At 39.4% G+C, this 12,593-nt stretch overlaps 1 protein-coding gene across 4 annotated transcripts in view; it reads right to left on the reverse strand.

Moving 5' to 3' along the window:
- The window catches only part of PXDNL (peroxidasin like), a 420,511-nt gene that overhangs the window by 100,017 nt on the left and 307,901 nt on the right, over positions 1–12,593 (reverse strand). For all 4 annotated transcript variants that reach the window (XM_043601047.1, XM_043601046.1, XM_043601048.1 and 1 more), the window contains 3 exons: positions 10,535–10,801; positions 6,612–6,728; positions 4,468–4,626 (listed from right to left, as the gene is read on the reverse strand). In XM_043601047.1, coding sequence (XP_043456982.1) covers positions 4,468–4,626; positions 6,612–6,728; positions 10,535–10,801 — 543 coding nt within the window. The remainder of the gene's footprint in view (positions 1–4,467; positions 4,627–6,611; positions 6,729–10,534; positions 10,802–12,593) is intronic.

Below are 12,593 nucleotides of genomic sequence, written 5' to 3' on the forward strand. Positions count from 1 at the left end.
TGGTTCCTTTTCAGAGTTTTCCTGGTTATTCTTTCTTGTGTCTCTTGGCTAACTGTAATTATTTGTCTCCCTAAATCTATATTAAATGATAGAATGACAGCAGAAATCCTTTCTTTAGTGAAAATATTTATATCATTCCTCTCTTAAGCAGGATTCTGGCTAATGAGTTCAGTAAAGGAAGAGTTGTTTGATAACAAATCCTAAAAATTCACTAAAATATATCAAAGGAAAACTATCTTGTCTATCTATGCAAATATCTAGGGATGTATATCTATTTTATCATGTTGGAAAAATGTCTATTCAGACCTATGTTAACTAACAGTTTTTAATGAGAATAAATGCTGAATTTTATCAAGTGTCTTTTTAGTATCTATGGAAAGAATCATGGTTTTTCTTCTTGAATCCATTAATATGATAAAATATATTAATAACTTTCCTATTATTGCACTCTCTTTGAATTTCTGGAATAAAACCCACTTAATTATGGACTAATATGTTTTTCATGTGCTACTGGGTTATTTATGATTTCAAATTATATTTCTTTATTTACATTCCTAGATTTTTTGCATAGATACACAAGATAGTTTTCCTTTGATATATTTTAATGAATTCTTAGGATTTTATTTTCAAGCTTATGTTTGTGTTACTAAGAATATTTTTAGTGTGTTTATTAATTTCTAACTCCTAAAACCACTTAAGCAGCATTAGAATTTTTGTTATTTATACATGTGATGGTTTTCCTTGGGAAACCACATAACCACATACTCTTATTGGAGGGAACTCTTTTGCAAGTTTAATATTCAGAATAATTAACATTCTATTCAGCCATGCTGCCGAGGAACAGCTGTGTATCTGCACTGCTGTGATCCCTGCCAACATTTTTTCTCCCCTGCTATATTCTGTTTATATTTCTCTCTCTTCCGGAATTCGTTTTCATTAATGATATGTTTCTATAAAATTACTAGTTTCATCCAGTGTTTATATATATTTGCATATACTTGAGCAAAATATTAGTGGAAAAAATAAAACTATTGCATAACTAAAGGTTAGCAGCATCTCTGGAGGGAACGCACACCACTGAGAACACAGCAAGGGGCATAAAGGATAGACATGAAAAAGGCTAGCAAAATGATGTGGCAACAAAGTTTAAAGGGATTAAAAAGAAAAAGAAAAGATCTAGAAATCAGGCAAAGAAGATCCAACAGATGAGTGCAACTCAAACACCCATGAATCTCAGGAACACTTGACACTTAAAAATTATGGAGAAGCTCCAAGAGCTTTTATTTATGTTGGTTATATGCAGCCATGCTCACCATAGTAGAAATTAAATCTGAGAACTTCAAAATTTATTTACTTATTCAAATATTGCAGAAATAAACTCATACAATAGTCAAATAAATAACACGTCTTTGTGACCATTAATTAATTTTCCAAAAGTAAACACTTCCCCAAATCTCAATATTTGAAAACTGCTTTTGAGTTCAATCTCTTGTAATTAGACATTTTAGTTGAAGTATATGAATAAAATATGACCTCACAAAGGTAAGTATTTGCAAAATGTGGGGATATTATTTATTTAAAAAAACTTTTTGAAGATATTTATTTATTTATTTATTTATTTATTTATTTATGAGTGAGAGAGAGAGAGAGAGAGAGAGAGAGAGAGTCTGAGCAGAGAGGGGCAGAAGTGGGCTCTTCGTTGACTGCAGAGTTGTAGAGAGCCCGACGTGGGGCTATGAGATCATGACCTGAGCTGAAGTCCAATGCTCAACCAACTGAGCCATCCAGGCACCCCAAAAATGTAGGGATATTTTAAGATATTTAACACATAATTGTGAAACATATTTGATACTATAGCAAAATTTGATAATTGACAGCTTCTTTTGCCTATTTCTTTCACCATACATCTACTAGAGGGCCAAGATTTAATAAAAGTAGTGCTTTCCTCCTGTTCTATCAGTAACATTGTTAAATAAAATTATTATCTTTTTCCCACTGCAAGTGAAGAACATACAAATTACTAGTACAGTTTGGTGCCACTGCTTTGGTCCATGCGAAGGCTCTAGCATTTTTACCCACCATTATTTTGGTGCCATCAGTGCGCATGTCAACCAAGTGGAAAAGGCAAATAAGACCTTGATATTATAAGAGTTTTAACCTAAACCACCGCCCCCTGGAAGGGTCTTGGAAATTTCCTCCACTGGCAATCCACAGAACACACTTTGAGAAACACTTCAATACACACAAAACGGGGTCTACAAAATATTTTTCAGGGGTAGTTATTGGGAAAAAATATTGTTAATAATTTCAGAGATAAAATGGTTCCACTTGTTACACATTTACTTGAATTCATTAATTCTTCCATTCCCATTGTCATGGATATTCAGGTCACCTAACATATCCCTTGACTATAGCCATAGTTCTAATTGTTTCTTATTTTTAATGTTTCTTTACTCCAGCATTTGCCTATTCACTTTAGGCTGATTAATATTCTACATAATAGATGTGGTCAACATTTGGAAAGTTCCATGGCCTATAGTCAAGATCTGATACATTCGAACTCAACCAACCATCCCAAGCATTTCCTCCCTACAGCCCTCTCCTCCACCCTATTCACATAGTGTACGTTCAACACACAGGGCTCTCTGTTCACTAAAAAACTTGCCCGTAGTGTTTCTCCATCTGTGCTTGTTGCTAATGATACTTTCTTAGCTATGGCTATTTGATACATTTATCAAATTCCTCCACATCGGTCACCTATTAGATTAAATGGTCTATTCTAATATTAATTTCAACAGTGGTATCTTATGATATCTTACCGAGTGGAGGAAAGGAACCCTCCTTAGGGAAGGAGCATATTTCTAAATTGAGATCTAGAAGGTCGATGGGAGGCAGGTCATTGAGGTGGAAGGATGTAACAATGTGACAAAAAAAAGGATGACACTAAAACCATTAACTTCAGCACTGTCGTGCTATATTTTATTAGACTACAGTGCATTGATTTCGTATGTCCTCCTTTCAAAAATGATATTAACGTAAAAACCTTCTGATTTTTAAAATAGTTGAATTTGTTGAAAACCAACTCAAAAGTAGTTTTAAATAATCCACAGAGCAGCTTTTGGCATTTCCTCTCAGAAAGAACGAACCGAAGAAATGGGGCTTTCCGAGGGCATGGCAGTTCCCTTCACCTTTCAATAGCGTTTTCAAATCTTCCCATGCATTTCCGTAGCTCTTTGCACACCTTCCCTAGTATCTTTTTACCTCTTCATAGAACCTCAACTTCCATCAAAAAAAAAAGAGATAATAATAAGCATTTGAGAAAGGAATAAATACTAGATTGTACATAGATATTAGCTCCGTGTAATCTTGTGTCTATGTTCCAGCATCATTGAACACTTCAACACTTCCTAATATTTCTTTTCACATTTATATTGCTACATCCAGACAACCTTTGTCTCTAGGTTTTATATGTGTTATCTAAATATGTGTTACCTCTGAATTTAGATCCAGTACATCAAAACAAATTATAGCAAATTTGTGAAGACAGGAACTTATATCTAAATGTAAACTACAGTTTAGATAATATATATACATAGTAACTAAGTTCCTTCATTTCAACATAAGCCAGTAACTAAAAAGAAATTTCCACAGTATTTAATAACAACCATTTTTCATTCTTACTTTGGACCTGTCTTTTAAAATGTAAGCCTTGAGTTTTCCTGTTTTTTTTTAACATGTCATTTAATGATAAATTATGGACCAATAACCCAACCTCATTCCAGAATATTACTATTTTTTATAAACCAAACTACTGTATTTCATGATGACTCTGAAACAGAGTGTCTGCAGTGTATCTCGATAACCCTAAGAATAAAAGATACATCAATATTAAGACCACAGTTCAGCCCATTGGCTGTGAGAAATGTATATTTCTGTGAGTTAGTCTCCAAAGGTAGAGCTAAGTAACTAGCTTTGCAAAACAATGTTATAAGAAAACACAAAATAATATTTTTGGAAGAAAACATGATATTAATACTTATCACTAATAGAAATTAAATCCTCAGGTCTTTTTTTTTAACAATTGATTAGAAGAAGGTTATCAAATTTGCAATTTCTTAGATCTTTTTTTAAAATTTTTTTAAATGTTTTATTTATTTTTGAGACAGAGAGACACAGAGCATGAGCGGGAAGGGGCAGAGAGAGGGGGAGACACAGAATCTGAAGCAGGCTCCAGGGCTCCGAGCTGTCAGCTGACAGAGCCTGACATGGGGTTCAAACTCACAAACTGCGAAATCATGACCTGAGCTGAAGTCGGACGCTCAACTGACTGAGCCACCCAGGTGCTCCTTTCTTAGATCTTCTAAACTAAAAAATACTTAAGTAATAAGGTTCCGGAGGATGTGTGAAATCAGACACATACAGAGGCGCTCTCTTCAGGTATGTAGACCCAATCACAGCACGCATTACCTTTGGGTTTTACAGTCAGCTGGACAGACGCTTTTTTCACTCCCAATGGACTGACTGCCTGACACTCGTATTGGCCTTGGTCATGATGTGCCGCGTGGTCAATTCTCAAAGTGCCAGAGGAGAGAACTGTATGTGGACCTTCCTGAGGGAGCTGCCCTCCTGCAAAGAGAGAAAGTACTTTGTATGCCATCGTTATGGCTCAGAGAGCTGACGGCTAGAAGTGTGTCGGGTGCTGGGTAAAGGTTGGGATTCCTCCAGAAAGCCTCCATATCCCACTATTGGGACCATGCCCCCTACCACTGCATCCTGGAATCTGGACAGCCCCTCTTGACCAGCCCCCAAAAGGAGAAACTGATCAGCCCCGTAGCGAATCCCTCCACCTTCACGTTTGCTCCTCAGTTATATTTTCCACAGTTAGGGTGCAAATTTCAAAACCAATCTTATTCCAACATTGCCCTTGCTTACAGTGGCTTCCTACTCCTCTTGGAATAAAAGCTAAAATTCCTAAGAGGGCAAGCGAGGTATTGCACAGGCTAACCCAAGATGCCTATTTCTTCACCGCCCCCCCCCGCCCCGCCATCCCCCCACTTTTTATTTAATGCAGTGAAAACAAGGCAAAAATTGGCTAGGAGAGGAATTGTTCTGCATTTGTTTATTTATTTTTTTTTTTAATTTTTTTTTTCAACATTTATTTATTTTGGGGACAGAGAGAGACAGAGCATGAACGGGGGAGGGGCAGAGAGAGAGGGAGACACAGAATCGGAAACAGGCTCCAGGCTCTGAGCCATCAGCCCAGAGCCCGACGCGGGGCTCGAACTCACGGACCGCGAGATCGTGACCTGGCTGAAGTCGGACGCTTAACCGACTGCGTCACCCAGGCGCCCCTGCATTTGTTTATTTTTTAACAACAGTTTTTATTCCTAGATTCCCCCAAAATACCATTTTTCCTAAATATGATTTTCAACACACGTATGCAATATTTAGCTTATGACAACATTATAGAATTATAACATTTAAGGTGCTGAGACAGCATCTGGAGAATGGTGGCACTTGTGACACTCAGGCTGCTAACCCTCACAGCCATACTTCAGGCCAACATTGCACTTTACCACCCCTGAGCTTAATACTGAGTTTACACTCCTTGCGGCCACTAACAAGTTAATGGGTTTCCATTCTCAACTATTTCAGTGACAATCTGTATCTTATGAAGTGTTTTGCTCTACAGGGAAAAGTAACAGTGAACCTTTACTACGGACACAAATGAGCCAAATACTCTTCTATATGTTTATGAGTATAAATCCATTCAAAACCATCCCCACAACCACCCTGTGCCTTCGGCAATATCTTCAATCACTCCCAGCATATGGATGAGAGGACTCTGGGAAAAAAAAAAAATACAGTTAACGTACGTACCCAAGGCCGTGCAACTCGTAAAGAAAAGGAGGGAGACGTGAATCTTGGCTTTGCCCTTCGCAGTTCACCTCTTACCCACTCTACTCTTGTAAAGATGAGGGCAAAACTTTTAGCCAAAAGCAATTCACAAATGTTGACGTGTTTAGAATTTAACCTGGTCACCTGAACTAATATGAAAGTAATTCCAAGACCGGCAAAATCTTGGAGGGGCTCTGATCTCAGAGACTGTAGGCCTTGTTGTCTAATGCCCCAGGGATCACCAGAAGTGCAGGCCCCCTCAGAGGCACCCCACACCCACCCCACACTTAAAAGACGGCAGCTCACTTTTATCCGCTTCATATGCTAGAGTTTCACTTATGGTTGGTTTCACTGCACTTAACAGTTCCGTTTCGTACTAAAAGAGAATTCTGCCACTTTAAAAAATATTTAAAACCACTGAACTGTCCAATAATTTCATCTTAAAATCAAGAAACTAAGCAAACTGATGGTTGCTAGAGAGGAGGTGAGTGTGAGGAGGAAAAAAAAAAAAAATCAGGGAACTGAGGCCCAGAGAGGATTATCTAAGGAAAGCCACACGTTCAAATGCTGAAACTTAACACTTACGAAAAATTATGATGACCTATTTAATCCGGAGACGTACCTATAATATTTAGTTTAAACTGTCTTTCATCCTCTCATAAAAGAAGGCATTTCTTTCTTCCCACAATACTTGTGCTTATGCTAATTAATACCTGCTTTGGTCCAGGCAATTACTGGAGGTGGGTTGCCTTCAGCCTCACAGAGAAATTCGACAGAATGTCCTTCTAGCGCCATCTGATCCTTGGGAATTCTTGTGAATTGTGGAGGAGCTAAAGAGAATGAAAAAGTACGTCAAAGTTAAAAACTACTCCATAAATGTTTAATACCAAGAGGGGAAAAAAAAGGAAATAGGTTTAAGGTTTAAATATGTTGCTTGGGGCACCGGGGTGGCTCAGTATGTAAAGCCTTGGACTCTTGATTTTGGCTCAGGTCACGATCTCACGGTGGTTGGAAGATCAAGCCCCGCACGGGGTTCTGCGCCGAGCACGGGGCCTGCTTAAGATTCTCTCTCTCCCTCTCCCCCTCCCTTGCTCAGACGCACGCACGTGTGCGCACACGCACAATTTCTCTCTCTCAAATAAATAAGTTGCTTCACTGGAATTTGTTTCCAATTATTTACTCAAAAGCTACTAAGAGTATGTAGGTGTTTGCGTATGTCTGTGCCTACTTGTAAAGAAACCAGAAATACACACACCTGGTTTGCGAGGCAGAAAAGTGGTAGTTAATAGGAAGGAAGTATTTCTAAATCTTATGGAATCTGCTTCACGTGTTGTTTATTAACTGTGATAGACCTATATAAAGCTACGGATTGTATTTGAACCATTAACAAAATTGTTTCCTCCAAACTTTCATAAACATGATGAAATTTGAAACAAGTCATTCTGTTAATCTCAGGAAAAAAATGCTCCCTGTAACACATGGTGCAATAGCTTTGAAAAAGTCGCATTTAAGTCAAAGTTCCAAGATTTCCAAGTGTTCAGGTCTTTTGCAGTTGAATTTGTTTAAATAGCTAATAGCTGCATGTACAGTTATAGAATCTGTTCATGACTTTTATTAATATGCAAAATAGATCCATTTGGCCACTCAAGGGCACAATGATCTCCAGTAATCCCTAAGGGAGGAGATTTTCAAACAACTTTCTGAGATGACCTGACCACTTCTCCTTGCTGTTTGATCTTTGTACTCACCCCCTCCTTGCCCTTCCTTACCATCTGGATTTACAAGAAACATGATGAAATAAATAATGTTAGGCAAGGTATATATGTTTCAGCTTTCACATTGTGTGTAAGTAATAAAGATTTTTAAAAGTCTTCAGTTCTAAGTAAGGCACTAGGCTGAACAATGGGAAAAGATAAATTCCAAGGTCATGCAAATTTATGAAAGCCCTCAGGAACGCTTGCAAGATGCTTGCAATAGAATCTTAGGAAAGTCAAGCTAGAAAACAGTCCACAGATCAGCAGTCTCAGGTTCCATGTCCTACAGATGAAGAAATCCAGGCTGGGGGAGGTTGAACTCAGTAACTCTCAGAGACATGATGAAAATTTAGTCCACTCAACCCCTAGCCTGATGTTCTTTTTGGAACATTACACTAACTTTTAAAATTGCTAGGGATAACTTGAACAAAAATATTTCGACATTAAAAAATCGATTCGTGACACAGTAGAAGAGCTATAAAGCAAAAGTAGGGAGGGGTTATAGCAAGTCATTTGGTCAAGGCACAAATGTTGGGAAATTTGACTTCGACTTTTTAGTAATAACAAAACTCTAGCCAAGTCTGGGTGAAAAGCGTATTTCATATGGTTTCATGGAAAATAATATTTTTAATTCCCAGAGACCACATCCTACCAGAAATTAGGAAAAACATAAATAAATGATCATTTTATACTTGTTCCTCGCATGAAAATGGCCAACTGGCTAGGTCAATGAAGAAATTTTGAGATCTAATGGGGAGAAAACTCAGAAGAGCTAAACATCACAAAGGGAGGCAGTGCAGGCTGGAGTAACGAACAAGACTATGGAGTTCACATTTCTGGGCTTTCCACTTAACAATGGTGGCCAACAGTCCCAGCTCCAATGCTAAACCCCCACATGCTTAGGCGAAGCATTCTGCCATTTTCTTAAAAGTCACCCTTCTGGTGGATTTTACAAAATCCGTGACCATGACGCCTCATACAAAAAAGCATTTTTGTTTACATTGTTGGGAACTATAGGCTTTTTCGCCTAAGTGCCCCATACTGTGATTCACACCTTCCATTGAGGCTTTTTCTTTTTCATTTTATTATTTGTTCAGCCAGTCTGGGGAAGGAAATTAATCTGTGGGCCATTGTATTCTTGGCTTCGATGGACACTGAAAGAACTAAAGAACATTGATAGAACATCTGTTAAGAGGACACAAAGGGGTACATCTTAAAATATTTAGTCTGTGCACTAGGCGAATAAAAGGAGCCTCTTTTGTAAATGTATTGAATGATTAACGGACCATTTCAAGACCGATTAAAAATCTCAACACAGGGACCTACAAGTAACCCAACTACACAGTTGCAAGGGACAAAAGGACAAGCAGGTGGCAATTTCAGTGCAAACTGCCTGGTAAAAAGAAATCGTTAGCGTATTGCAGTATGAGAAATGAACAGCACCATAAACGTCAGAGTTTGGTGAGACGTCAACTGATCCAGATGAAAAAACAGAAGTAGAAACTAAATGCAAGAAGCTGAGACACAAAGGACTAGATTGGTGTGAAAGAAAGGAGCCTGTCAGAGTGTAAATGCCTCATTAGGTGTTATGCTTCTCAACACCAGACATTAGATACAAAATAAGGCAAGAAAAAAACCCAAATACTATTTCTTTGCAAGCAGTTTTCAACCCAGACACATGGAAAGCCTAAAAATAATGCTTGGGTCCTTTAAAAGTAACTTCCCCCAGGAGTTACCCAGGACTTCACGAAAAAATTTCATTTCTACACCTTTTTTAGAGTATAGAAAATGTTTTTCCATGGTATTAACATTTCTAGGGGGAACGCAGTTCTTTCCTCAGACATACGGATGGGAACAAGAAGTTATTGACCTATTGCTACTTAAAGAGCTGATGGTAAGCAAAAGCAATTTGGCAAACATTTACTGAATGCTGGAAACGCAGGACGGGTGAAGTGCTGAACCTTCCAGAGGGCCACTCGCACTGCTCCCCAGCAGCCAGCACTCACCGCCCCGAAGTCGCCCCGACTCATGTTCCTAAACATGAGTTGTTGTCGCGTGTTTCCCAGGGTCTGGTTTTGGGACAGATAACATCTTATGCAAGTGTGTTAAGTAAAATAACGTAACTTCTTAACTATACTGTTCGTGGCTCTAGGAAGCCCTCGAAAGGTATCACTGTCAGCCGATAAAAAGCAGTTTTGGATAGAACGGGACATCTGACATCGTTCAAGTAAGCCTTCTGTTTACTACACCTCTAAGCCCACAAGGAGTGTTGAGTGCGTATGTGAGCACACGTGCACCTGTACCTACACCCGCACACACAACCAGCACAACAGAAAGGGAGGGGCAGCCCAGGTCAATCACAAAAGCATAGCACGAAAGCACAACGTTCTTTACAACAGGATTGCCTGCCCATGAATATAAACTACTTACGGCGCTCAGAATAGTTTTATTCTTGCTTTAGTTACACAGCCCAGGCTCATAAGAGCCGTCAGCGCATTCCCGAGCTATGCCGAGTAGACAGCTTGGTAAGCGACTATGAACATAGGGCACAGGATTTCCACTTCCATATCTAAAGCGTCTTTCCTACGTCTGTACAGTATACTGAAGCACAAATATCTTTTGACAGTTTGCTGCCAGATGAATGACTTCATCTCCTTTGTGGCTAATGGTTGATTACACCATGGGGATAAAGACTGAAGGAAAACTAAAGGCAAGTTTTAATGTGAAGCAGATTAGTTTTGAAAAGTCTATTATGTCAAAAACGACATGGCAAATACAAAAATCTCTTCACCGATGTACATGACATTCTTTTTTTAAGTTGAAAAATAATTTTCTGAGTGTGGCAGCATGAACATTTCAATCCCGACCTCCTGCTCCCGTACCTTGTACAATTATGTTCGCTGTGGCTTGGACAGAGCCTTGATTATTGGCGGCGTGACAGGTAAATCGACCGTGGTCCTGCAGGGTGACATTTTGCAAGTAGAGTCCTCCGGAAGTAGCCAGGTGCCTGGATCCATCCAGGGCCTCTCCGCTGCCCCTCGTCCAAGTAACATGGGGGTGTGGGTGGCCCGTGGCCATACATTCCAAAGTTGTGCTTGTGCCAACTAAAACCTCTGTGTCCTGGGGCTGGATTATAAAACTAGGCTTGGCTAAAGGAAGGAGGAAAACAAAACAAAATACGGCCAGTAGCAGTTAAGGGTTATTTATTCTACACTGTGGCTTTTACGTGTTTGTCATTTTCAAAATGACTCTATACTAAAATATTATATACATACATATTCTCAAATAATTAAAACTAAAATATCTGGATCTTTTTTTGAGAGAGTGAGAGAGAGAGAGAGAAAGCACTCATGTGTGTCCACGCATTCAAGTGGGGGAGGGGCAAAGGGAGCCGTTGCGAGGGAATCCGAAGCAAGTTCCACGTTCATCACGGACCTGGAGATCATGACTTGAGCTGAAATCGAGAGCTGAAACCAGCTGAGCCACCCAGGCGCCCCTAAAATGTCTAGATCTGAAATCCGGATTTGATATAAACATGTAATTTTTTTTAAAGACCGCTTCCCTGTACGCCAGGATGTATCATAGACAGGCTGGGGCACACCTATTTTTTATCTCCGGGCTAACTGTTCAAACGTTCCGTTGAAAAATATCCCCTTTTGAGACTCTCTTGCAGTTAAGGGTACCCGTGTGACATTCTTCTGCCGGCACGGTGTAGACACATGTCACTGGACGAGTTTCCTTCCCAGATAAGAGTGGTTCAGTCAGTCATTGCTCCTTCTGTTTGCTGCCTGGCACTTGGTCATGAGTTTTGGGTTACAGGAGCCAACTTTGTACCAACAGGTGCCAAGTATGGGGGAGAAGAAGGTCTGTGCAAAGGACTAAAGAACAGAAAGATCTCATTGGAGCACTGGGCTAATGTGGCAGCTCGGTCCAGACTCCCACACTGCTTGTGGCACCTGAATAAACCACACACACACACACACACACACACACACACACACACACACACTGTGTGTGTTCAAGTCATGTCTCATCAAATTTTCTGACACTTTCAGCCAAACATAATACGATAGTAAGTATTCTTGTAAATACAAAACTTAGACTTCCACATAGGGTGTTCCACTCATCGATTCTTAAGAGCGTCATCTTTTCTAGAAATCTGAAGCAGAAATTAAAGACTTGGTAGGGTGTTAAAAATGCCTCATTATCGGGTCTAATTTGGGGGGGGCTCCTTAATTTCTGAGATAAATATACCATGGAGAACAGAGATAAACGCGTTTAATCTAATTCAACAATCAAGATTTAATTTTCACAATATTGCATGCCTTAAGATGGATAAAATGTTCTAGATGTTGAAAAGATGCACGAGACACACTCCCGTCCTTGTAAGCTTATGCTTCAGCTATGAGAACAGAAAACAAGCCACATAGTCTGAAGAACCCCAACATACGTTGGAAATCATTATATTACACTAAGGTGTAAAGGGCTGTAGATAAATGGAAAGAGGTATTATAATAATTGAGATACAAAAGGTTTTTGGAGCGAATCAATGGCAGTGAAAACGAAAAGGAAGATAATCCGATACATCGTGGAACCAAATTTCTAGAGACTTGATCAAGAAAAGATAGCAGTGGAGGCTGAATCTGAAGTTTTAGGAGGATGTTAATAACATCAACAGTGATGGCAAACGTGAGATGAAGTGCAGGCGAAAGGGTTTGAGCGACGTAAAAAATTTACATGTGAAGATGAGCACGAAGGCGGTGGTGAGTGAGATCAATCCAAATCTCAGGAAAGATGCCAGCAATAGAATCTGGGAAATGGACAGAAATCACTCAAGTTTGATGTTTGGGAATTGCTTCAAAAGTCAAGGAGGGTTCAACGGAAGAGGAAGAAATGTGGTTAGGGCAGGCCAACTGGAGGAAGGGTGGGTGTTGGAGGGTG

This window comes from Prionailurus bengalensis, chromosome F2 (assembly GCF_016509475.1).
Source record: "Prionailurus bengalensis isolate Pbe53 chromosome F2, Fcat_Pben_1.1_paternal_pri, whole genome shotgun sequence".
Taxonomy (NCBI): Eukaryota; Metazoa; Chordata; class Mammalia; order Carnivora; family Felidae; genus Prionailurus; species Prionailurus bengalensis.